The 27,149-nt window shown below is 36.8% G+C and overlaps 2 protein-coding genes across 4 annotated transcripts; one reads left to right on the top strand and one right to left on the bottom strand.

Annotated features, from left to right (window-relative positions):
- Positions 1–1,648: 1,648 nt before the first annotated feature.
- Positions 1,649–14,388, bottom strand: LOC103475386 (cytokine receptor common subunit gamma-like). Of its 3 annotated transcripts, XM_008426964.3 has the most exons (9): positions 9,586–10,118; positions 9,232–9,378; positions 6,803–6,893; positions 5,986–6,152; positions 5,745–5,881; positions 5,491–5,656; positions 5,298–5,403; positions 4,336–4,396; positions 1,649–2,774 (listed from the first exon to the last, which is right to left on the bottom strand). In XM_008426964.3, the coding sequence occupies exons 2-9, from the start codon at positions 9,314–9,316 to the stop codon at positions 2,520–2,522; spliced, it is 1,068 nt and encodes a 355-aa protein (XP_008425186.1). In that variant the 5' UTR covers positions 9,317–9,378; positions 9,586–10,118; the 3' UTR covers positions 1,649–2,519. The 3 variants fall into 3 exon arrangements, with proteins under 3 accessions (XP_008425186.1, XP_008425187.1, XP_017163941.1); XM_008426965.3 differs by lacking the exons at positions 9,232–9,378; positions 9,586–10,118 and adding an exon at positions 11,820–14,388; XM_017308452.2 differs by lacking the exons at positions 9,232–9,378; positions 9,586–10,118 and adding an exon at positions 11,004–11,800.
- A 317-nt stretch (positions 14,389–14,705) lies between these two features.
- On the top strand, positions 14,706–27,140 carry LOC103475385 (sodium/hydrogen exchanger 6-like). Its single transcript, XM_008426960.3, has 16 exons — positions 14,706–15,097; positions 15,995–16,194; positions 16,504–16,581; positions 16,950–17,026; positions 17,159–17,271; positions 17,486–17,591; positions 18,462–18,603; positions 19,280–19,385; positions 20,040–20,128; positions 21,207–21,320; positions 21,640–21,751; positions 22,050–22,203; positions 22,291–22,321; positions 23,198–23,286; positions 23,749–23,854; positions 24,245–27,140. The coding sequence occupies exons 1-16, from the start codon at positions 14,818–14,820 to the stop codon at positions 24,551–24,553; spliced, it is 2,106 nt and encodes a 701-aa protein (XP_008425182.1). The 5' UTR covers positions 14,706–14,817; the 3' UTR covers positions 24,554–27,140.
- The last annotated feature ends 9 nt before the right edge of the window (positions 27,141–27,149 follow it).

Genomic DNA, 27,149 nt, shown 5'->3' with positions numbered 1-27,149 from the left:
ATGAACATTTTTTGTAGGGTGAAGGTCTGATGTAAGCGACATTTAAAATATACTATAAGTAAATTCAATTATTCTCAAATGGAAAATGTTTAGGCAACACAAAGTGTTTTTTCTTTTATTAGCCACGTTGTTTAGTTACCATCTTGATACCATAAAAAGTTGGTCCACAAACATCCAGCAACTTTCTACTCAGACACAGACTTGGGCACACCCATTTATTAAACTTTTACTTTAGAAGAAAGTTCTAATTTTTGTTGTTGGGAATAGACTAAAAGGATTAGATCAACAAAAATAGAAACTGTTCAAACCAAAGGTGGGGTTAGACACGTCGTAATATTTTTCTTTTCTACTTTGCTTTGTTAAAAATATTGTGTATTTAAATGGCTGCCTGTGCTGGTAAAAAGAGAAAAAAAATCACTAAAATAATTTGTTCCTTTTTAATTGGGGGGAAAAAACCCATGAGGTTTTTTTTAACAGGCTGATTTTGACCTGATGTCTGACTGCTGTTAAACACTGACATGTGCATATCCAACAACATATGAATAACAAATACAATTTACATTGTTTAAAATAAAGAACTCAGTGTCTTGTATTACTATTAAAATGGAAATCCTGTTCATTTATGATTATTGGCTTAGGTTAAATGGTTAGACTGTCTCCTGCTTAAGGTTATACATTTCTATTGTTTTGTCTGAGTGAATATTAAGATTTAAGTTTCTTAAAACGTCAGTGAAAAACACTTTAATATTTTAAGAAACATTGTTGCTCCAGAATGTCTGATTCCAAAGGATGAATTTACTTCAACATTTTCCTTTAATTAAATTAAAGATGAAGATTCAGCAATTTCAGAAAGAGGAAGGATGGACAGGATGTCTCCAGAAGGGTCAGTAAATGCTGACTTGCGTGTACATCATCACTTTGTCTGCACGACCTGACACTGACACTTTGTTTCAAATGAAAGACAATATAATTGAGCTACTGTAGACATTTCTATGTACTTTTTATTTTGTATGTTTTACGTGATGAATTACACATCGAGTTTAGAATAATGCTGTGACTAATACAGGCTGGGATGGGGTGTTTGGTTATCTGTACACTGGAGCATCGGATTGACATGGACAAGTGTTCAACTTGTGAAGTAAGAATTTAACAAATTTCTTAGTAAAACTTTTCCAAAATGATTACCTAATATACATGCGAAGAAATCAAAGAAAATAACAGAGAATAAGTATTAATCACATGAAGAAAAAGAGGTGCAAAAAAGCATAGAAAGCCAAAAACATTTAAAATCTATATGGTTAGAAAGCTGACCTGTTAGAATTTGGTGCCAATTAGTCCTGACTGTAAAAAACTGTCATTAAGGATCGAGACAAGAAGCAGGTAACGATGGGTAAAAGCAAATAATTATGTCAAAATCTTTCCTAAAGACTACTGTTGCAAAACCTTTGTTTTTGTTTTAGCATTGCTAAAGATTCTCAGATAGACTTAGGTCTGTACTTGGACCTGAATATGTCTTGATTGGCACAGCTCCATTGTCGCTTGCGCTTTATTTTTAGGATTGCCTTTCTGCTACAATCATTAATATGGACCGAACGTGGTGTTATTGTTATTATTGTTTCCTTGCAATAAATAGAAGGGTAATGAAGAATCATAATCAAAAACCAAACTTTACTCTTGATATTAAACATACAAACCAAGACAGAAGTCAAAAGATTACATGACATTCAAACAGAAACCACTGGAATAAAATTTGGTGAAATGATAGCGACACAGTGTCAATTGTACAACAATGACGGCACATGGCATGAATATATGAGATCTGCAAGCCTGTCAGTTTCTAACAGCTACAAACATTTTTTATGTAAAATAATATTGCTGCTTATGTAAAATACTGCTGAATAATCAATCTGTTATGAAACATTTTAAATCTACAGGTCCGCTATGCACTCCTAAAAAACTACATGGTTTTAAAATCAACTGGTATAAAAAATATTTCACAATATTCCATAGATCAATAAAGGTAACTTGGTAAAAATATATGAAAGCACTTATATGCAACACGTTTATACAAAGCTACTGAAGTCCTGCATGCAGATCAATGTTAACTGTTATTATTTCAAAAGAGAAAATGTTGAAAATTCAGATACTTAATATACCCTGCATGGAAAAAATATGTACGCAAGACAGAAAATTAAGCAATAATACTCTTAACGGTGCGGTCTAGCTAACTTTATCTATGCTATATAAAAAGTATTGAAAAACTCAATTATATAAACCAAAGTTAATAGAATCGAAGGTGAATAACAAATCCTTGAAATGTTGAGTACGGAGTTTAGAATCTTGATCCCCATTTTATTTATTGATTTCTAATCGTTTTCAATGTTCTTATCTCCATCCATTTTCCTAAAAGACATCCTACACATATTCCTCCAGTAATCCTGGAGATCTTTTGCAAAGTAAAAAGAGGGATTTTTTTTTTTTTTTTACTTTGAAACATGTAAATTTGCCCGAGGTGACATTTACACAGAAACCTGCTGCTCGTCTTCCGAAGCAATTACGGTGGTGTAAAAAGGAGCAGACGTGTCCTCCGGTTCGTTCACTGCGATGGGGATAGAGCAGTCGGTTTGATCCGTGGTGGTGGTGAGGCGAGAGCTGTCAGAGGCATTGCTGTCGGACCGAGAGACCGGCTGGTATTCACGCACGGTGCAGGCTCGCTCATTGAAGTTGGTGTTAAACCTCTCTTTAACAAGGCCTTTAGAGAAATGAAACCAATCCTAAAGGAAGAGAAAAAAAAATTTAGTTTTCTTATATCCCCATTTATTTTTGCAAACCTGGTTCAACAGTACAGTTTGCATTTTATTAAAAACAATATCCCAGTTTCCAAAACATAAGCTTTAAACCTTTAAACCTGGAAAATGCATCAAGTGCCACTTTTCAAACTGAAAGGTTTTGTCCAAAATGAGATGTATCTGAAATAGCTGAAAGCTGAAGACATGACTGCTTCAACTTTTAAGAGGAAACGTTTTCTACATAAATAAATCCACTTTATTCTTGGTAAAGCATTTTATGGGTAAACTTTCCTCTGAACCTGCTGAATATCAGATTTGTCAGACTGTTACAAAGCCATTAAAGTAGTACAAAGCAATGAAGTCAATGTAAAGCAAAACTAGAATCGCTCAAAATCACAACCACATTAGTTGTCCTTAGGAGATTATAGGAGTAATGTGGTTATGCATGTTTATCTTAATAAATTTTAAAATAATTCTCCCCCTACTTAAGCTTAAAGGTGCAGAACTTATAACTTGTAAAACTGAGCCTCGTTGGTAACTTCTATCAATTTGGCATGCCAAGTCTGACCGCTAGAGGGCACTCTGCTTTCAATAACAAGCGGACTGCAAACGTTTGGAAACGGCACCTGCTGCAGATGTAAACTGAGCATAACCAACACAGCCTCATGTATTTGGATTGTCGGATATAAACAGCAACAAATGTACCTCTAACTTTCTGAAGTCGACTGTTAGTTTCACATCGTCAAGTCTGAGTTTGGACCTCCAGAACTGAATAGTTGTGTTGCAAAGTGAGTCTGATTCACAGAGAGTTGATTGAATGTAGCATCTGACGTTTAATAAGTGAAAGAGCAAAATCATATTCTTAAATGTTGTACCTAAGTCATAGACTTTTGTGAGTCCTGATTGGTTGAAAGTAGCTATAATTCTGTCTGGATAAGAGATTCCTTATTATCATCATTCAAATTTAAGATATAGGCTGTAAAAAATTGAGGGTGAAGCCTGTATAATGATCTTTACTCAGGTAAATATGCCACAAACACTTGCATCATCCAGTCAACAAACCATGATCATTTAAGTGAGCTAAAACTTTACATAACCCTGTCCAATTAAAATTTAAATATATTCTGAGACTCCATTGCATATGCACTGCTGTAGAATCAATACAAATGTCTATCAAATGTTGCAACAATCATTAATCATATGGCATGCTCAATGACAATAACAGATAATTTTTTGACCACTAAGATTTCCTCTCCAGATGATCAGTTGGTCTTCAAATATGAAAAAAGGAAGAAAAATTAGGATAGTGACATCACAGTCCTGGCGCAGTTGAACACTGGGCATTTTGCCTCCTCAATCCCAATACACAGAAGTTATTCAAAACAGATCTGCAGCATACCAGCATAATTCAGAGAGATGATAGGACTTGCATTCTGTGATGTTGCAAAAAATGCATTTTCCCCCCTCAGACCAATGCAACATAATTTAGAAATAGAAAGATAGAAAACAGTAGGATGGCAGAAAAAAGGCTCCAGATGCTACTAACCTCGACATCAGGAGAGTTCAGAGCTGGTTTGGGAAGTGGAGGAATCAGGATGATTTTGATCCTGTGTGAAAGTTGCAGACAGTCAAAAATGTTTTTTTTTAATAAGCAAATCAACATACATCATATTCTAATTGACAGAGGTTGGTTTCTTAAAAAAAAGGACCTGAGCTTTGTCGTCTCAACAAACGGAATATGGCACATATAACTTGAAATAAAAAAGAATCTGAATGTTTTTCTCTATTTGACAAGCATTTTTATAGTGAAGTAGTAGCATTCACTTAACCTCATTCTAGAATACCAACATGCTGCACTTTAACAAAAATCACTTGCTATAATTCATTTCTAGATTTCCAATAAGGGTCTGCGGTCAGGTCACAGGTGTCAGGTTGAAAAAGCAAAAGGGGAAGGTAAAATAAAAAAAGCATAACGCAAGTGAAACTTTGTAACTTCAAAAAGATCATATTTCATGAATTTAAAAAAAGAAGAAAAAACAGCTTCTCTGGAAGTGCAATTTAGTGGTGTGTGGTCTATGTCACAAGCTAATTTTGTAAAGTGATACAAAATTAGCAAATTCTGAAATAATTATTTTAACATTTAATAATTCTGCTCAACTTCACTGACCCAAAACAGGAAAAGTTTTGAATGACATTAACTAGTTTACACTTATTTAAAGTTAGAAAATCAGGGAAAAATGTTTAGCAATAGTGTCTGTAAATATTGTGCTTCAGTTGTATGTAGATGGAAGCATCAGATGCATAGTGAATCCACCCTTATACCCAACATGGAAAAGACATAATGTAGAAAATAGGAAATGGGAGTTTTGATGTGGGTGTGATATAAAATAAAGAGTCGTGTCCAGGAAAAAAAAAGAGAAATCTAAAACAAAGAACATCTAATATAAAGGAAAAAAAAAAGTGAGCAGGAAAAAAAATAAATAAATAATGAATCGTGATGTGACTTACCGTTCATTGTGCAGTAGAATCACAACCAGAAGAATGAGGGTGATGGCGCTCACCACATACAGCACTGCTGTCCACACTGGCATTTCCCCATTTTTAGCATTTGAGACTGGGGAAAAAGGAAAAAATTCACATCCTGTTAACACAATTTCTTCCCATAGGAACTCAGTATATACCATGTATCCTGCAGCCTTACCTGTGGTGTTATTGAATCCCCAGACCACAGGTTCACTCCAGTCACTCCAGAAATCAGACTGCCCACAGGAACTGCTGAGTCTGATCTTCACCTGCAGCTCATATCTGGCAGTGCTGGAGGGCAAGTTTTGGACATAATGCTGCTGCCCACTATAAACGTCTAAAGTCTATGATACAAACAGTTAATGAGACAAGATTCTGGAACATTAAAATATGAGTAACAAAAAGGAAAGAAGAAAAAAAACAAGCACGTACCTCCCAGTTGTTGTCGTTTTTCCTAATTTGTACTTGACTCTCCACACAAGTATGGCTAGTAGTCTGGTTCCAGTAAAACCACAAGTTCAGGTCGGATCCATTCTTTACCGTCAGGTTGGTTGGTGGGTTTAATTTCACTGTGGATAACATGAATGTGAAATGAGATCAATTTTGTATATTTGTACTCCAGTATTTAATCAAAACTGGAGTCTTTTTTTATCCATGCTTTAGATTAAATTACCTTTTCCTTTAAGGTCATGTTTCTTTTCATAGGTCTTGCTGCTGTCCTCCAGTTTAGTGTAAAATGGTTCGAATCTCTGCCCTTTGATGTAGGGAAGCGTGCATCCAATATTTGTTCCATTCTCAGACAGGTATTCAGCACAGATGGTTTCTCTCTGATAACCGAACCTGTGGAGAAATGTTCTCCAACTTAACCAAATTACGACCAAAATAAAATGAACTTTGTTCGTAAATAGTAAAGTCACAGACTTTAAAATTACACTGAGTGGCTGGAAGATACATAATACCATAAGTAGTTGCTAGTTTTATGTTGCTTTATCTATGCTTTGTTTTTGTTTCTTTTCATAATTCATCATAATCCCTCAATGTGTGATAAAGAACTAATTCTGTAGTATTAGTGTTATGTTTCAACAGTTTCAAATTAAATGACACAAATCCTAAAATAAATATGCTGGTTTCCTGCTAGGATTGCATCATCGTTTAGGTCATTCATCTCTGACCAGTTATAAAGAATAGCATTCAGCTCAGTATGATACTGCCATTACCATGTTTGATCACTGGGATGGTAAGCTTAAATTAAAGCAGGGCAGACTCTGTATCCTAATTAGGTGACTTACAAAGGTAATTAGTTGTAGAGAATTTTATTTTGGGTTGTCAGAGTTAAAACAATGACAACAAAAAAAAAACTAAATACAAACTATTATAAATTAAGAAGAACTCCTGCATTCAGCCAATTCTTATTTAACCAAGTCGAAACAATGATATTTTGTTTTATTCTTCAACACGTGTCAAATAAACGATTATCACTGGATACAAACCAGGAGTGAAATGTGTAGTTGACTTCTGGAGTCCCCTGCAGGTTCCACATACAGCGAAGAGATTCCAGGTTAATCACCAGACATGTCACATCTATTGCAAATAAAAAAAGATTGAAACGTTCTACTATCCAATCGGGAAAAATATGTACAGTTACAAATATATACCAGAAGTAAATACACATCACTATGTATATTCCTGTAATATTTGAATCCCATGAAAATGTCATTATTTTATTATGAACAGCTGCAAATAATATTTTATTGGCTTTACAGAGAAAGTACATTTACTGTGGTGGAAACTAAATGAGACAAAACTAAAACCACTTTTTTTGCCATGTTCTACTTACAGAATCTCATAAAATGACTTGTAGACATTTTAATACTTTCAGGTTTTAATCTGGTTTATGATTTGAAACTAAATTCATCTTAGAAACTTTAGACAATACAGGAAAATTACTGATGTAAGTTGCACTTGAGCCAGTTGAAGTAGATTTCTTCTTAAATGCATGCATAGTTTGGTGCACAAGCTTCTCTGAATTGTTTTTATCTTTTCTAATCTTTGCAGCATATAGCTTTGCTAAAATTATTTTTTATTTACTTTTTGAAGAGGATCTCGAGAAGTCCCACTTGCTGGTTTTGCAACAAAGTTTCATAAAGACCCTTGTATACTCTCTACCACATTTATCTTTTCAAAGAGAGATAACGACTCAAAAGGAATATAAAAAAAAACTACACTTGAAATTGTAGTGTGAACGCTGTAAGGTGAATGTTTTTTGCTGAAATTTGCTGAAGCGTTTGAAGTCAAAAGTTACAGAAAGTTAACAAGTTAGCAAAAACATTAAAAAAGTTCAACTGTGAGCAGAAATGATTAAATAGGAAGATTTATAGATAGAGCTGAAAAGATAGAGATAAAAAGAGCTGAGAAGACATATGTACGGACAGAAAGAGAAAACTTAAGTTTTGGTGTAATATTACATTATAAGAATTAAATATGATTTGACCAAACTCTTCAAGAGGGATTTTATGAAAAGAGACATATGGAAGAAGTTGAAACATGTAATAGCAATCAGAGAGGGTATGCTAAATTTGACTTTGAATCTTGGAACTAATTCAGTTTCAAAAATATGCAACTTTCAATGCACTTTGAGATTTTCCATGCATTTTAATGGAGGAAAAATATTGAAAAGCTAAATATTTTTAAAAGTACAATTAGAATAGAATGATATGTACAACAGAAGTTGAGTCCTGGAAGCATATAGCTTTACTGTACAAGTTGACGGGTTGAAATAACAAAATATGCAGAAGTAATAAAAGGTCAAAAAGTGTACAGAAGCAACCACGAGAATTGGAACATCTCAAAAGTGAATGCTGCATGCATCAGCAGAGCATTGACTAAAAATGGTTTTAAAACACGCCAGGCCGACAATTGGAAAGTCAGGTTTCTCTTCATGACAATTAAGCTAAATGATGCTGCAATACATGGACAGAAAAATGGGTTTTTTAGAAGAAAATATAGGTGGTGTCATTTTGGAAAAAAGAATGACAAGGTTATTTTATCGGAAAGCAAAAATCAGGTTTTGACGTCTTGTCTTCAAGCAGGTGATAAAGGTTACAACAATTACACCAAACTGCAATAATAATTCTGTTTTGCAGGGTCGATTACCTGTTGGACAGTTTTTAAAACCCTCTGTTTTGTGTGCCAATTTTTAGTACACAATATACTTTATAGCCTAGTTTAGATTTTATGTTTTACATTATAAATGGATATTTTAGTGGCGTAACCATAACTTAAATGAGAAGGTGTGAATAGACAACTGTAATTACATAAATACATTTGTATTTAAACATTTTAGCTAATTAAAATGTGTGTTTTCTCATATGTGATCAGTCATTTCTCTCGGTGGTGGCACAGCATGACTCTTTGAAATTTATTAAGAATTTAAATGTCAATCGCTTCTGTAAAAATTGACTCATGTAAGCTTTGACTCATTTGACATGAGGGGATATTTTCACTGCGGTACGGACATGAACACACAAACACATGGGCATCACCAAGAACTGACGTCAAAGGGGATTTTCTTTTGAAGCGATAATCTGAAAAACCCAAAGTTAAATCAAAATTCAAAAACTCTGTAGAAAAAAAAAAGAATCCTCACTTTAATAGTTTTTAAAATTTCACTTTTTAAACATTTAGTTTTTGATTAAAATTTTAAAAAAAGTTACCAGTCTATATGTAATGTTTCATACGATAGATCAGCAAGAATAGTTACAAAAACAAATGGAAAGGACGACAATTCTGTTTAACAAGTTTTGATTCGATCTCCCAGAAGTCTCAGGAAATTGGGTAGCGTTAAAGTTCAAACTTCTTTATAAGTCATCAATTCAACCATGTCAATAATTAGGTAAAGTAATGGTTTAAAAGCTCTTACCAGGAGGTTCTTTAGCCAGTATTTGACCAAAAAGCCAGAGGAACAAAAACACCCGAGTCGGCATCGTGAAATATAGAAGCTTCATGACTTGAGGTCTTTACTTCCCTTCTGCTCTGCACTTCCGTGTTGAGTTCGTTTCCTGTTGCACTGCAACAATTTATACCATACCAACTTTATTTATAAAGCACTTTAACCACAGCTGATACAAAGTGCTGTACATTAAAAACAATTAAAATAAAAGTTAGTCTTAAAAAAAAACAATTTAAAACTAAATCCTGCTGGCGTTGAAAGCCAAGTAAAGCAGATGGTTTTAAGACTAGCTTTAAAAGTGGACAGGGAAGGGGCCTCTCTAACCTGCAAACGCAAGTCATTCCATAACTTAGGACCCATGACAGAGAAAGCCCTGTCCCCCCAGCTTCCTTCTGGATCTTGGTACCTTCAAGAGCAGCTGATCTGCAGACCTGAGAGACCGATAGGGTATGTAGGGGTGAAGAAGCTCAGAGAGGTAAGCCAGGGCAAGATTATGCAGTGATTTAAAAATAAACCCCAAAATATACAGGAAGCCAGTGAAGTGAGGCCAGGACAGGGGTCACATGCCCTCTTTTGAGTTCCTGTCAAAAGTCGTGCAGCAGCATTCTGAACCAGATGCAAACGTGAGGGCAGCGACTGACTGACTCCCAGATAAAGTGAGTTACAGTAACCCAATCGAGTGGAAATAAAAGCGTGGATCACCGTTTCAAAATGCTGCCTGGAAAGAAAAGATTTCACTGATGCCAATCGCCTTAAATGATAAAAGCTGGACTTGACCACAGCTCTGATTTGGCTGTCCACTTTGAAATCACTGTCCATCTTAAAACCAAGATCTGTAATGGGTTTAAAATATACCTCCAAGGGTCCAAGGGATGTACATTTGATGGAATGTACATCCTTCTGCTTCAGGGACAAATAAATCTGGCAATCGTAAGCATAACAATGAAATTAAATCCCACGTTTCCTGAGGATAGAACCCAGAGGCAGTAAATGGAGAGAAAAGCCCAGAATTGAGCCCTGCGGGACACTATAAGGCATTGAAGCAGCAGATGATTCAGAGTCTAATATTCACTGAAAATGTTCCGTCCTCTAGGTACGACCTGAACCATTTAAGAACAGTGCCATCAATACCCACAACGTGGTGTAATCGCAATATTAAAATGTCATGGTCTACTGTATCAAAGGCAGAAGTTAGGTCAAGTAAAATCAGAACATGGTGACCAGAATCACATGCAACAAGGATGTCATTAAAAACTCTTAATAAAAGACGTGGGTTATGGCTGCTTGAGAAAATGATATTTGCCAAATATTCCCTTTTTGCCCCTTTAACCGTGCTCTGGTAGAGATGCCAACAGTCTTAAAATAACCTGCAATTTATCCTTTCCACCTGCGTTCAACACAACATTCCTTCCTGACAGCACGAGTTCTGTCATTAAACCAAGTGTGGCGACACCAAGGTATGAATCCGATACTCTGCCCCTCACAGCAGGGTAACCAGAAGTCGTTTTAACACCACCTTAGGAATTGCACCCAAGGAAATTGATTGCCAGTAGGCACTCGCGGTTCATGACCAAAGAGAAGAAGACTCTTCCAAAAGTTAATTACATTTATCGTTTCATGTTTAAAAAAAACAAACCACAATAGGAAGGGAAGTGCACAGTACTGAGGCCTACCAGTAGGGGGAGGGTGGTCCAAATGGGAACTGGTTCCTAAAATAAATAAATAAATCCAATATAAATCACCCCAAACATTTGTGAACAGGCATTCAATTGTGAAGAAATCCCAACACCGGCCACTCGCACAACACAGGTCCAGTCTCCCTGGAGGCCCCTCTCACTACCTTCAGCGCTCAGCCTGGAGACAAAAGGGTGGGGTTAAACAAGCAAATACAAAAAAAAACCCCCACAATTTAAACTTGGCCAAAGACTAAAATGAGGTTACCTCCAACATAACCAATTAAAAATATCAATACTTTAATAGGATAATCTAAAAGAACCCAAGGCTGCTACCTGCAGCAAGACTGGAGGCCACACAAAATAGAATGCTCCAAAGTAACATTTTTAAATAACTCCCCCAAAACTAAGAAACCAGACAAGACAAAACAAATTAAACAAAAGTGAAACAAAGTCAACCGATGAAACAAGGTGAACTAAACAAAAAAATGAAACCAAGCAATGAAACAAAACAGCAGGGTCTCCAGCAAGCTGCAGCAGTATCAGAGCTGAAATTAAATCAAAAGGTTAATAGGTGATTTACAGAAGATGGAGGAAGGCAGAGGAAATCATTGTCACCTACCAGAGCTGGATGACTTCACCCCAAACCAGAGAATCTTTTCCAGCCCACAGCGGGAGGATCAGCTTGCCAATATGTTCTATATATAAATAACTATCATTTTTGTGTTATGGAGCTGTATGGGTGCAATAAAACTGCACTGGGGAGGGTGAATTGCAGCCACACCCCAGTCCCAAGCAGGAGACTTCCAGTGGTTTCTAGATTTAAACAATTCAAGTCAAACACTGAAATTGTAGGTCTTATGCAGAAGGAGAAACATGACTTACTGATAATAGAGTTTTAGACCTGCAGGCTACACAAGTGGCCTTCCCAACGACATGTGACCAAACACCAGCATAAAGCAACCAGGTGAGAGTCTCCCTTTATACTCTCCACCCATCATGACGCGATTAGGTGCCAGGTGTTTTGAATATTGGGGCAGGCTTCTTCCAGCTACACAAGGCTCAGGTTTAATCTTTGGCTGCCTGGTTTTTAATGGAGCAACCGAGTCCAGGATGGTTTGACAGGAAGAATAGAACCAATGTGCAGAATCAATGTTACAAAACTCTAAAACTATTTTAAAAAGAAACAGTAACATAGAGGTGGTATTTTGGTACTTCTTGGCCTGACTGACTTGCTTTAATTGACTGAACCACAAAATCCCCTTTTTAGCAGAAAACCCTGGTGGAGAATGTTTGTGACCTGAAGCTCTTGTGCACTTGAGTTAAGTGGCAAAACATGATCTGAGCCACACTAGCAAGTCCATCTGATTTGCTCAAAAAGAAGGTTTTGAAGTGGTCTACTTAAAGTCCAGCATTACATCTGATTGAGATGCTGTTGCATGACCTGAGCCAGACTACTCATGCTCTATACACAGATTTGGCTGAATTAAAACTGGACTGGATTGTGAGGCCCCCAACTTAAAGAGTTTGTGTTTAAGACTGAGTCAAAATTGAAGCCTAGCAATACATGTGATTCGTATACAGGAGATAAGAAGAACTGAACATCATAGTCTAAAAGAGGTGAGTTTCCACCACTTATCAAAGACATTTTTATACATTTTTGACCAATAACTTAGCACTGTGCCATTCCACTTTATTGCACATAACATAGTTAATGCATTAATTTTGCTTTATTTGCATGTATTTACTACTTAGGTTGTTACCAACATGCAAATAAGTTTTAACAATATAAAAGCCTTAATCAGAAACAAGTCAGGATAAATCTAAAAAGAGTTTCAACACATACAGCATCAACTGAGTGGATGTAGTCTTTATAACATCTTGAAACTATCATACATTATCTGATGCCTATATCTGCTCTGTTCCTACACTCCTACACTGTGGTTTTGGCTTCCTGTTGCAGGAAATAGCTTTTCAAAAAATAATGTATTAAATGCTCCACACGTACATGTGAAGTGGGGCTTAATATATGATGTGGTTTCTTACGTGTTTTTGTGCACATAGTCAGGTTGCTGAGTATTTATCACTGAGAAAGTGTCCTGGTCAGGTATGCATCATATCTTATTAAAAACAAACATTTTATTACTAGTGTGATTGATTTTAGGTTAGAAAAGTTAGGAGAAATACAACTCAACATTTTGGATGTCCTATAGTTTCATACCACACAAAATTGATTATATGCTGTCTTATAGAATGACAGCAATGCTAACATATGTTATATTCAATCGTAGACAGCATTTTTCAGTGCTGTCAAACAGAACTGTCTCACGCCTCTGCTTGTAATTCACTTATCTTGTTCACTTCTAGAGAATCACAAAGGCAAGCGAACTTCTGAAGCACATTTCTGAAGGAGCTTATCTTACTGCACCCTTTCCTGCTTCACAGTGATCACACAGAGCCTTTTTTGCCTTTATCACAGGTTTATGTCTCTCTTAGAAAAACTTTCTAAATTATGTCCAAATACAAAACATATTTTTTATAAGAATAATACAAAAATTGTAGGTGATACTGCAGAGTTGACATCTATTTCTGTCTTGTACCAAACCGACATGTCAACCCAGGCTGAGTAATGTCCCTTGATGGGCCTGCAGGAGAGCTGAGCACAGGGGCAAGAAGGACAAGCATCAGGTGTTCTTCTGTAAAAATTGCTAAGGAAAATATGAATATTTGTCAGAAATTATTTAATCTCATTGTCACCAGTCAACACTACAAAATCCATCCTAAAAGATGTTTTTAATACCATAGGACACAATCACTCTGTTCTCACATCATTAAGATGTGATGTGAGAACAATCAACTGGCTCCTCTTCGCCAGTGCCCTTTTTGCAACAGAATTGTTTTTAACATTCTTTTGTTTGTTTTTAAATGCGTTAATTAACTTGCTCCACCATATCCATCATACTGGCTGTTCAGCTGCTCTTTTTGATGTATATTATGAGTTACTTGTACATTTGTGTGAGTTGATGTGTTGTAACATATATTTTTTATGTGTTTATTTACTATTTTATACTTATTCTCTTGATGTACAGCACTTTGGTAAACCATTTGTTGTTTTTAAACATGCTTTATAAATAAATTGGATTGAATTGTTAATTTAATATTTTTTTTTAATTGTAAACATCTGCTTGTTTATATATATTTTTGAATGATTGTGGTGTTTTTAACACTGTTGCCTTACAGCAAGAAGGTCCTGTGTTTTCATATTCTCTACATGCATGCATGAGTTTTCTTAAGGTACTCTAAACAAAACTTTAGGCTTATTGGTGGTTGTAATTTGCTCTTGTATCTGTGTGCATATATGGTTTATTTTGTTTGTGTCTGTGCTGAATGCCTTGTCTCTCATCTGACTGCTGGAGATTGCCACCTGTGAAAGGAAAAAATACAAATAAAATATTTACAAGAATAACACCATCCATCCATCCATCCATCCATCCTACACTCTTATCCCTAGAGGGGTTCGGAGGGGTGCTGGTGCCTATCTCCATTGATCACAAGAATAACACAAATAACAACAAAAAAAGTTTTAATCTCTCCAGCATAAAGAACTACATAAATAACGAACTAAATAACATAAATAACTAACTAAAAATGTTAGGAGAAAATATGTATTGTTTCGTTCAGGAGAACCATGATGGGTCGCTGTTGGTTTCACAAGCTAAATCAGTTATGATGGGACTTTTATTTTGAAAAACCGGAAGTCTCAGTGTTTTGGTAAAGGCTGCGGAAGGAGCTGTCAGTTGCGTTCCTCCAAGAGGGGCTATTTCTTCTGCTAAAGCGGCGCTAATTTAAACGACAAATGTAATTTCCTTAACACACGGCCAAAATGGGATTCACACCGAGGCGCTTCCTGGGTGCCAAACCGCCCAAAGCGTCCCTTTTGCTGCCTTTCCTGCTACCGGTCCTACTCGTCGGCGGCCAAGGCGACGAGAACGCCGCTCTGAATAATGTCGTTACCGAGAGGATGGCCGAGGAGAGCCACCGACAAGATAGTGCCTATCTGCTCATATTCATAATGCTACTAACGCTCACCATTCTCACCATATGGCTCTTCAAGCACCGCCGCTTCAGGTTCCTACACGAAACGGGGCTTGCTATGATCTACGGTAAGAACATTAACGTTAGCAACCAGTCGTGTCAATCAGCTAATGAATCGAGTCAAAATAAAAGACACCTCATGACTGGCTGCCTGTGACGGAAACAGTCAGCTGCTTAAACTTGACCTCTAAGCCAATTAAACGCTTTCTCTTCACGTGTCAGGGAACATGGACAGCTAGAGTCTACTTATAACTAGTGAATAATGTCATTTGCATCATGTTTACGTACATGAAAACATTTAACTGGACCGTCTTTCTGTTGAATTCTGGGAAACTAAATGATCCACTTTCCAGGTTATAAACACAAATGCAGGTCACTCGCTTTATGGTTGCTGTGTTGGTTCCAATTAAATGTAATTATTAACCCACCAAATGAGGGCAGTTGGTAAAAGAGACCAAGTTTTTCTTTTAGAGTAAAGTTGAAATACAGTCGTATGAAAAAATAGGACAGACAATGATTTGGTTTGGACATATAAATATTTTGGCATTTTAAATAAACCAGAAACGGTGAGGAAGTTACCCTTTAAAAATATATTTAAAACTTAAATGTGTGAGCCTCCAATTTATTTATTTCCCCTTAAAATGTCTAATATTATAATAATTATTATATTATTAGAATAATATAATTCTTTTAACAAATCAGACACCACAACAGATTATGTGTTTGGCATAAACCAAATGCATTAATAATGATAATTATTTAATTAGTCCATTGTCCTAATTTTTTCCATCACTACCAAACAGAATTCTGATGCAATTTTCTGCTTAAAAATTAAGCAAGCTTCTTTTTTGCTTTTTAGGTGCACTTAAATCATTTTGACATAAAAACAGAGGAAAAAAAGCTTCATGCTTCCTCTGAGTAAATCTATCCTCATATCTTGATTCCCCCTTCATATTTACTCAAAGGTCTCTTGGTGGGTGTGATCCTGCGCTTTGGCATTCATGTGCCCCAAAGCATGAACGACGTGGTCCTCGAATGTGCCGTCAACGCCAGCCCCGCCACTCTGCTGGTCAACGTCAGCGGAAGGTTCTATGAATACACGCTTAAGGGGGAAGTGAGCCGGGGGACAGACCAGCAAGTGCAGGACGATGAGATGCTGCGAAAGGCAAGAAGCATTTTAGCATCTCATCCATAAAATGACTGTGGCAGTGATGTCACACTTTACACTGTAGCTAGTGAAAGTATAACATAAAGAATAACAATGAACCAGGTTTTATCCATTTAGGACCCACTTTTAACTATTGTGAACAAACATATAATTCGTTATTAACACATATTTTTAGATTTCATTTTGATTAACTTGACAGTCCTCATAAAATGCAACACATTGCAAAAACAAGCAGAGAAGTATGTAGTAAGTTGAATTGACTAATTGGTGTAAAACTTTATAACTTTTTGCTCTTTTTCTTTTTAGGTGACCTTTGACCCAGAGGTGTTTTTCAACATTTTACTGCCTCCCATAATCTTCCATGCAGGTTACAGTCTGAAAAGGGTAATTTGGCAATTTGTCTGCATCAACTGTCAATTTAGTTTTTTGTTTCTCTTATTGCCTTACGTTAAATGCAACTAAACCTTTTGTGTTTTAGATCAGTTATGGTTAAATTCATTTGAACACATTTCTTTGTTCAAATGAAGACATTTAAATATTGGTGTTTGATAGAATTGGTTTTTTAAGACTTCGGCCAAGTAGTTTGGGTATCAAAAAGCTTCTTGGATAGCTTGCTGGAAATCTGACTCATTTCTATGGAGGACCAAAACTGGCATAACTAAAAGTTAGTTTTGTTGACTGTTATTTGACTTCTATTGTATTTTTCTACGGCCTCTGTCTGATAAATTAATATTTGTCTTCTTTCTCCTCAGAGGCATTTTTTCAGAAACATTGGCTCCATCCTGGCCTATGCTTTCATGGGAACTGTCATATCCTGCTTTGTTATTGGGTAAGTCATCTGATCCTCTTTGATATAACAGTAAACTAAATAACCTGTTTCACTGAGTTAAATAAGTTAGTTAATTTGTTGATATTTCCAGTATTTATAATGTGTTTATAATGTTTTGTACTTCTTCTGTAGGCTCATCATGTATGGGTTTGTGTCCTTCATGAAAGTGGTGGGTCAGCTCGGGGGGGATTTCTTCTTTACTGACTGCCTCTTTTTTGGGGCCATCGTCTCGGCAACAGACCCAGGTAGGAAGTACCATCAAATCCTCAGTTACTCATATGCAATGTTGAATTAAAGCAGGAAATTTGATTCCCGTGATGAAAAATGCATTCAACATGGTTCCAGTTCTTGCATGCATAGCTAACATGTCAGCATTAGCTTCACTGGAGACAGTATCTGAAGACCTTCAGTGTATTTCTCCTGTTGTAAAGTTGCACTGTTTGTTTCTGTTTGCCTCAGTGACCGTTCTGGCAATCTTTAACGAGCTGAAGGTAGACGTGGATCTGTACGCTCTGCTGTTTGGGGAGAGCGTTCTCAACGATGCTGTGGCCATCGTCCTCTCGTCGTGAGTACTACACGCTCTGCAGGATGCTGCAGCCCTGATAATCTGTGTGAAAATGGCATTAGAAAAGGATTGTTCTCCATGACCATACAGTACTGTTACAAGCTAACTGTGACTCTCCATGTGGAAATGAACCACACTAACATCAACATCCCTGTCATTCCACTGCTTGCCTTTCTCCACCCATCTGTGTCACTGACCGCCTGTCCGTACGTATGACTGTAGCGTTCTCCTGCGCTTTGAAAAGCAGAGCAGGCAGGGAGCTGTTCACTCCGCTGGAGAGGACAGCTCAGTTATGCCTGAGGAGATTGAAGAATGGCTGGGAGAAAACCAGACATTTACTCCTCGGTGGGTGGGTTTAGGTTGGGTGGAAAGCGTGCATTTTGCTTGTGGTAAAACATTAGAATTTTTTTTTTTGGTTGATGTGTTGCAGTTATTAAAATTAAAATGTAGATTTAAATCACCTTTAGGATAATTACTCCCCTTTCTCAGTATCATTTTGCAACTGCAGCCCCTTCTTCTCCTTTTCGTTGTGTTTTTCTGAGCTTGCTTCATATTACCATGCTTGTAATCAGAAAATCAGACTTTGTTATAATTTTACTAACATGTAAATGTGAGCAATCTATTATCGAATGGAAATCAAGCGGAGCTGATGCTTCTAATTACTCTTCAGCATGCTAACCTCACATGGTTTTTCTTTATAAAACCCAGCTGTGTTTTAAGTTGCTGCAGGTATGTCTTAATGCCTGACCGACTTTCTGATTCAAAGGAAATACAAGCATGTGTTTGACCACAATCTCTTCTTGTGTTCTGAGAAGGACTCGACCTCTAGTTTTCTTGTAAATGCTTCTGTGTGCTCCTACTGTCCTTTAGCTCCATTGTGGCGTACCAGCCTGCGGGGGACAACAGCCACAGCTTCGAAGCCATGGCTGTGCTGAAATCCTTCGGCATCTTCCTGGGTGTCTTCAGTGGATCTTTTTCTCTTGGTGTGGCTACTGGAGTCATGACTGCTCTTATATCCTTTTCTATAATTATATAGATTAATATAATTATATCTATATAGAGATCTTTCTTATTGTGATACATACACTGCCCTCCTTTGGAAACATGTAAAAAGTCTCAAATAAAATGATCTTCCTTCCTCATTTCAGTCTAAAAGACAATGTTAAACTTTTAAACTGGGTTCCACAGTTATTAGCAACCCTTAGAGTTCCTATAAAATAAATGTTACTATAGTCTTTTTTTTAACTTCACCTAAACTTTTCATATCTCCAGTCAAAACAGATATAAATGGCATCACAACATCTCCATAACAACCATTATTATACCTGCATCCCCAAAAAAGCCTACTCTGTCCCACCATCTCAAACATAGCATACATAGTCATGACATAGCATAGCATACATATCATGTTGTTCACCACACACAAAAATAGACTTTTTAACTCAGAATCATCTACAGAGATTGTGCAAATAGGATGTTTCAATTAATAATGCCTTTGTGTGCCCCAACTACCTTGGAGGAAACTTCTATTTTACAATATTTCTATCTCTTTTTCCCCATATAATGAGCTAAGATTATTTTAATGCTGTTATCACTGATTGAACTGCATGTAATAAGTATATTGTATTTGTTTGTTTTTCATTGTCTAAGACTTGGTGCTTTGTTCCTTAACTTGAAGTTGTTCTTACGTCACAAAGTTTACTAAGCTGAGGGACTTCCCTTTACTGGAAACTGGTTTATTTTTCCTGATGTCCTGGAGCACCTTTCTGTTGGCAGAGGCCTGCGGGATGACAGGTACGTCTACAACCACTCAGCATGCGTGACGCTTTGGTGTCCGAGGAATTAAATGCATACCCCGATTAAATAATTTTTGCAGACCTTTCTGACTTTTATTTGAAGCATTTTCTTTAATGTGTTTAGTTTTCCTGATACCCGCTGAAATCTCACTACATCTTTCATTGTAGCAACTTAAACCACAGATATGCCACTGTAGAAAATGCATTTTCCCTTTTAAATTGCTTCTTTCACCTTCATTGACGCTTCAACACCTCACTAATGCTGAGAATAACTCCACCATAACAATTTTCACAACAAGGGCGAGTTGTTGCTAGGGGATCTTAGCGGTCGCTATAGACCTGCACATATATGAAATTACATTGTATTACATTATTAGCATGTGCAAGATTGCTGTTTTAAAGAGTTACTTGGATGCATTGTTTAATAGGGTATTATATTTAAAATGTTTTTAATTCATTATTTGCTTGTTGATAACATAATGACCACGTTAATGGAGTTTTAACTGCTCCAAAAACATGACTGTTATGTTTATTGTATTCTCTGAATTGCCTTTAGGAGTGTGTGTGTGTGTGTGTGCATGCTTTAGCGTACGTGCTCTGAATCCTCTGCGTTTTTCTCCTCTTAAAAGATGAAATTGTATTTGTTTTTAAGGTGTTGTGGCGGTGCTGTTCTGTGGGATCACACAGGCTCATTACACCTACAACAATCTCTCTCGTGATTCTCAAGACCGGACTAAACAGGTAAAAAGTTGTATCCATAAAACTGTTTCTGTCTCTTCTGAAGCAGTTTTGTTTCTCAACCAATTTTGTAATCACTATTTCTTGTCATGCTGGATCATACATTGTGGGTATGAAGAGAAAATCTTAAAAAAATGCTGCAGCCACAGAACAGATATGGGAAGAGAAACAATTGTACAACCGAGTTTCTTCATGAATAAATACTCAGAAAAAAGGATGTAGATTTTATTTATTGCAGGGAATTCTCAGAAGTCTGCATGGCGATGTCATTCATCAGAACTGATGACTTTTTTTAGTCATCATTTCAAATTCACCTTATCTCACTGATTCTGCTGAACAAGTTCTCACAAATACATAAAACCCACGATGGTTAACTGTGACATCTAACCTTCAGTGACACAAATATTTGGACAGTTTTGTTGAAGCCAGTGCGCTTTACTCTATATGTACCTAAAATACTGCATCATTAGCATACATCTGGAAATATGGACACAAATATGGCTAAGCATTTAGATATCAACTAAAACGAACTGAACCTTGAGGAACACCAGAATACATTAATTGAAATGCTAATTTTAAACATTTTAGCATTGCTTACATAGTTAGAATTCTTCTGAGCTTAGAAATGTCTGAATAATCATGTAATCTTCCAAAGTACCACATAGTTTTTAGATCACGGAAAAGTAAACATGGCAACGACTTGGTTAACTAAAAAGCACAAGTCCTGAGCGCAAACTGAAACAACACTGAAACAATCTTTTGAGTCCACAGTAAAAATACTTTCAAGATTTATTAGATGTACTAACTTATCAACTGGAATAAGAAACTATTTTTAAGAATTTATTTATTGATCCCAAAGGGAAATTAAATCAAGCAAACGCTAAAGTATTTTTGAATTGAAATCGAATTGAATGGGATGAACTTCTTAAAATAACAATAAAAATCACTCTGAACTAAAAGATTGAAAGAAAACATGAAAAAAGTGAGCAATCTGTGCTTCTAAAGCATAATTTGTTTAGCTTTGCTTATTGACTCTGATATAAAACTTAATTTTTAATCAATTTTGCATCTTTTTTTTCAGTTGTTTGAGCTGCTGAACTTCCTGGCAGAAAACTTCATCTTTTCCTACATGGGTCTGACGCTCTTCTCCTTTCAGTCGCACGTTTTCAACCCGATGTTCATCATCGGAGCCTTCGTATCCTTCACTCTGCTCTGCATTGGACCAGCACACACACAATAACCCTTCTCAAGAAGCATCGAAGTGACAGACCGGACTGCTTCAGCCATCACCAAATATTTGCATGTCCAAAAGCTATCACTGAAACACTTCAGTTTGTAATTTAATTTCCTGCTAACGGAAACCGAAATGGAAATTGACGCACACATCAAAGTGCAGATTAGTCAGATTAGCTTGGGGTTTTTCAACCCACAAATACTTTCCGTTCTGCTGTTTTCCACCTGCTGTGTCGTTTTTTCCCCCCACCGAGTTCTGTCCTTGACCGTGATGCGTGCAGTTGGCCGTATTTCTGGGCAGGGCTGCAAACATCTACCCCTTGTCCTTCCTGCTCAACCTGGGCCGTAGAAACAAGATCGGAATGAATTTTCAACATGTTATGATGTTTGCAGGTGAGTGGTAAATGTCAACCCTCAAATGGGGCAAAACAAAAGTACTACAAGAAATGACAAACGTATAAGGTGCAGAGATGATCTTTTATAGATGAACAGTATGTTTTAGATAACTTTTTAGAGCACTTTACATCAGGCTTATGCTATCAACACCTAGGTGATGATAGATTTAGTGTTGATAGGGGCTTCTTTTGTCCTTGTCTTCAATGCAGGCTTCCTAAAGTGTGACTCTGTTCCCACAGCATGAGTAACCCAGTTTCATAAACACAGACTCTCAGTCTTGCTGTTTCATCTCCAGGTTTGCGTGGGGCGATGACTTTCGCTCTGTCTATCCGGGACACAGCCACTTACGCCCGCCAGATGATGTTTTCGACCACCCTGCTGATTGTTTTCTTCACCGTGTGGATCTGTGGAGGGGGCACTACGCCCATGCTGTCTTTCATGAGCATACCGTAAGGCTGGATATCTACTCGCATCTGTTTCTGCTGCTGTTTCTGCACCGTTTGTTACATTTGTGTTCCTGTTCCGATTCCTTTCAGAGTGGGAGTGGATTCTGATCAAGAGCACTCCGTAAGTAATTATGCAATGTCTAATTCAGTGGTTTTCAACCTGTGGGTTGCGCCACCTATGGAGGAACCGGTATCATTGCAGGCACAAATCATGATTATTGATATTTATTTAGTTTTTAACGTTTTTGTCAGTAGAGCTAATGTCGCGTGATCAATAAATCAATTATTCCACTGCGACTGGACATTGTGATTCAAAGCAAGCTTGTTGAGCACAGCGCGTACTGGTGCACCAGTACAGGAGAAGTTTATCACCTCAACAGACAGAAGTGTTTCCTGATGTGAGATGTGTTGCCTCAAGTAGGGGAAGCATAGAAATGTTATGCATCTATTGATAGATATGGGCAGGAAGTGACAGAAAAGCAGGGTGGTTCTGTTGAAGAAAGCCTCAGTGGTGAGTTAAGCAACATCAGAAGCTCAGTAATGAAGGAAATGAATATTTCTACCCACTTCACTGAATTTTGTTCTTCTGCAGAATATAGTTTAGTTTTTTATAAAGTGCTTTGCAAAAGTCTAAATACCCCTTGAACTCATTCACATTTTCTCATGATGCACATAAAAGCATCACTGAATTTTATGTTGGACTAGCTCAAAAAGTATGAAGTAAAATGATTCATGATTTAGATTTTTCTTATGAATAACAATTCAAGAAGTGTCAGATGTATTTGTATTCAATCCCTCTGAAGTCAGTACTTCAGAACCACCTTCTGCCGTTCATGTATTCTAAGTGACTTAAACTTCACCTACTTTTTTTCTAATATTGTGACAGGAAGCCAGAGAATATGCTTCAGTGGGGAACTTGTGCTAAAAAGTTTGACAACATGCTGTTGTAGAATGTATGAAATAGGTTTTAACTAAAGTGCAATTTTGTGCTCTCCAGAGTTCAGCTGTGTTGGACGGGTCACAGAGGAGAAGCACCAAGCATGAGAGCGCCTGGCCCTTCAGGATCTGGTACAACTTCGACCACAAGTATCCTTTATCCTGCCGATCTCTTTCTGAAGTCATGCGGATTTCTACTTCGACACTAGGGGGTGCTCTTCACAAGCTTTCAATATTGAAGATTTACAAGGGTTTTTTTTCTCCCAAGGATATATTAATGTTTTTTTTTGTATGAAAGTCTTTCATTTTACAAATTTAGTTTCCTAGTGACCAATGTTTTGTTTATTTAATCAATAATATAAGTTTCTTCTTGCACTGAAACCATTGAAAACAAATTTAATTCACTTGAAGAGGCAATGATTTTACTCTTCAAAAATCAACATTTGTCCTGTTAAGCATAATAGTGACATTAAATCAGTATAATAACTTTGCTAAAATCATTGTATTGGGAAATATTAGTGAAACTATAAATACTGAAGATGCTGAACGCCGTTTCCATTGGAGGCTCACGTGTTTGATGAATTAAGTCCTTGACCGAAGCTCTTCCTTCAGCTACCTGAAGCCCCTCCTGACTCACAGCGGGCCCCCTCTCACTGCTACTCTGCCGGCTTGCTGTGGCCCCCTGGCACGATGCCTCACCAGTCCACAGGCCTATGAGGTTTGCACATGAAGTTTGATTAGTCGCAGTTTAACAGCACATTCAAACTCAAGCAGCAACACATCTCAGATTTATGATGGTGCTAAAAGATTAGAGGTCAGATAAGCAAGTGAACTTAGCACGGTGTCATATTTACACTAACATTTGTAAGAAAAATCTATAAATGATTTATTTACAACAGAGAAGCAACAAGCATCTCTCCTGCAAAAGTAACATTGGTTTTAATGATTAAATTTATGTATTTTCTTTTATTGTGTTTATTTATTTCTTAGGGTTCCGCAGATTTACAGAGTCTTGAATTTAATAACCTTAAAAAATATATCCAGCAAGAAAAACACTAATATCCTCTTGGGTTTAATAATCAGCACATTTCACTTTTCCTGCCTTCAGAACGAAGGGCCACTTCGCGACGATGACTCCGACTTCATCCTGAACGACGCCAACGTCAGCTCCATGTACGCTGACGTCACCGTCAGCACCGACGCATCCGGGTCCCGCACCATCAACCCCAAGCACTCCGGCGCCGGGCCGTTCAGCGATAGTCGGGATGGTGAGCTGGACCCGGCGGAGCGTGACGTGGCGATCCGCGGCACGCGGCTTGTCCTGCCGATGGACGACCCCGTGGAGCCCCCGACAACCGTCACCCTCCCGCCTCCGCCCTCGCCCCCACTCTCCGAGCCTCACAGGCACAGACTGTAAGATGGGGTTTGATGTTTCTGTTGCAAAAGAAAAAAAACTAAATCAAAATGTAGTTCACATGTAAGATGAATCAGTCTTTGATCTCATATTTCGGTGTTGACTGGACCAGCGTTGTGTCTAAAAAGCAGTCGGAAATCAATTTAATCATTTCCGATATGAGCCGTGCTTGATTCAGCTCAACATGTTGGTAGAATCTTGTGATCTTGATTATTAATGCACTACATGTAGACTAAAGTCCTCAGTCTGCCCTCTACAGGAGGCTTCGATGTGTGGCTGTCGTCTGAGGTGATTCATTTTTACTACTGTGGTCTCTTAAAGCTCCGACTTTCTCTGCGTGTTGGTCAACCACTAAAACTGGTGTAAATGTTGGGTTTTCTGGGGTTATGTTCCCTCTAATGATTTCGTCTGTATTTAACCAATTATTTATTTTAAAGTTCACAACCACTCAGAAGATTTTTCACACTACATTTGGGAAACTAATCGTTTTTCCACTCGATGTTAACTTTTTCTGTCAGTTTGTTGAAACTTCCTCAAACGAAGGTTGGGATTCTCAGCAGATAAAAAAATGGGAATATCGTTTAATGAGAGCGGTACGAATACAGTATTTGGTACTTGGTAAACCACGAAGTTTACATTCACTCATCATCTGCATTATTGTCATTTTATTTTGATCTTAAGATGTATTTGAACCTTTTTTTCCAGGGTGCAATGATTATGCAACAATTAACTTACGCTCCCTTTGTTGATTATCTTGGATGCACTCTCACTAATATTTTGCGTAATAATGCAGAAAAACATCTTGCTATTTAATTTTTATTTTATTTTAATTTCTGACATATCTGACTGGATATTCGATCCCCCTTTTTATTAGAAGTGGTAGAAATCATTTAAATTGGTTTGTTTCTCAGAATGTATTCAGTATTGAAGCATAGTCCATGAGATGCAGAGGAAAACCTTAATGATGGTCAACTTTATCTCTTTCCAAACCAGTTTTGATTTGTGCTTTGGATCATTTACCTGAGAAAAGTTTTATATTCAGACAAGACAAATATTAAAATCACTGTACCATCTAACAAGCGAGGGGTTGGCAGTATGGTGTTAGTTTTTCAAACTTGTTGAATTCACCTGCATCACTGGAAGCCCAAAACGAATGATGCTCATGATGAGTTTATGTGAACATCTGAGTGAAGGTCAAAGGAGCAACACCAAGTAAAACTGAGACAGGTTTTAGCACGATCCACCTGTTTGAATCTTTTTAACTACTGATTTATTTATTTAACAGAAAAATTCTTGATATCTGTAATTATAATTTTTCTATTTATTATTTATTGTGTAGATTTTCAATCATAACTGCCAGGTAGTGAACGCCTCATTTTATTAAAAACAAATAAAAGCGCACTACATTTTTCCCACATGGTACCTTTTGTAGTGAAGTCTTCTTGAAGGAGGATGGAGACATTTATTTATTCCAGGAGTTTGTATCCTTCCCATACTGTAGCATATGCTTCTACTTTTTACTTCCCAACCAGATCTTCCCTTTGTGTTTGTTTGTTTTAATATGTGTGATCAGATTTTTTATAGTTATTATTAGGGCTAATGCTTGTTTCTGGATTTACTGCTTCCATCTGGTTGAAGTTTCTTAAAAAAAGTGCACAAAAAGAACAAAAAAAAAAAAAGTACCGACCAGGTTTTTGTGATTTGTTGTCACCATTGATGAAAAGAGGCTGACTGAACTGTTTTGAACTTAAGTGCCTATTCAGGAACTGTTTTTGTACATATTTTGTTTTGCTCATGTGCAGTAAGATGACCCTATATAAATGTCACATCTTCTGATTGATGCCAGACACTACAGTATTCCCAGTATAATTTAACTACAGTTTTCCCATCTGTCTGTGCTTTTACTGTTAAATCTTTTGTCTGTGAATCTGAAAGATTGAATACTTGCATTTACAGGCAATAACATGGCTCTTATATGTGTATTTTTTTAGAAAGCTTCCATATAAAGTGACATGAAAAAAGTCATTAAACTTTCACTGACAATGGATGAAAAAGGAACAAAAGGGAAGTTTTTTGTTTTTTTTTAACTTATAATGCTCTGCACTTTTAAAAAAAAATGTTTATTCTTCTCTGACATCAGTCAAAAGTTTTTGTTGAACTATCTAACTCCGTAAAAACAATTTTTTCCTATTTCTATTGAAGTGAATGTTGACTGTGATGTCATAAAAAGTGTCATCTGTAAGGTTGAGGATGTGTTTCTGGTTTCATTAGGCGGTAATTTTAATGTGCTTTGAGTTTCTGCATTTCTCCATCTATCTATGTTCTCTCACATTTATCTACTTGGGAATATATATATATATATATATATATATATATATATATATATATATATATATAAATAACGAACAAACTGGAAGACATAGAACTGAATTGGTGAAAATGTTTGATGTTTCTGCTGATTGTGGAAACTGTATTTTTGAGTACACACGTTTAATTTACTTTTTAAGAGGCAAACTAATCCTGAAGTAATTGTATCATCAGTTTAACATCCTGCAGGTGTGAAGACAAATAAAATCACATTTGAAGCTGACACAGATTG

The sequence above is a fragment of the Poecilia reticulata genome, chromosome 14, assembly GCF_904066995.2.
Source record: "Poecilia reticulata chromosome 14, P_reticulata-male-v2, whole genome shotgun sequence".
Taxonomy (NCBI): Eukaryota; Metazoa; Chordata; class Actinopteri; order Cyprinodontiformes; family Poeciliidae; genus Poecilia; species Poecilia reticulata.
The sequence above is the reverse complement of the archived record's forward strand: the minus strand, read 5'-3'. Positions and strand labels throughout refer to the sequence as shown.

Coding starts and splice junctions, on each gene's coding strand:
- LOC103475385 (XM_008426960.3), top strand. CDS start 14,818: ATGGGATTCACACCGAGGCGCTTCCTGGGTGCCAAACCGCCCAAAGCG. Junction 20,129..21,206: donor CTCAAGACCGGACTAAACAG/GTAAAAAGTTGT, acceptor CTTTTTTTTCAG/TTGTTTGAGCTGCTGAACTT. Junction 23,855..24,244: donor CCAGTCCACAGGCCTATGAG/GTTTGCACATGA, acceptor TCCTGCCTTCAG/AACGAAGGGCCACTTCGCGA.
- LOC103475386 (XM_008426964.3), bottom strand. CDS start 9,316: ATGAAGCTTCTATATTTCACGATGCCGACTCGGGTGTTTTTGTTCCTC. Junction 6,153..6,802: donor AACTACACATTTCACTCCTG/GTTTGTATCCAG, acceptor ATTTCTCCACAG/GTTCGGTTATCAGAGAGAAA. Junction 2,775..4,335: donor TGAACTCTCCTGATGTCGAG/GTTAGTAGCATC, acceptor CTCTTCCTTTAG/GATTGGTTTCATTTCTCTAA.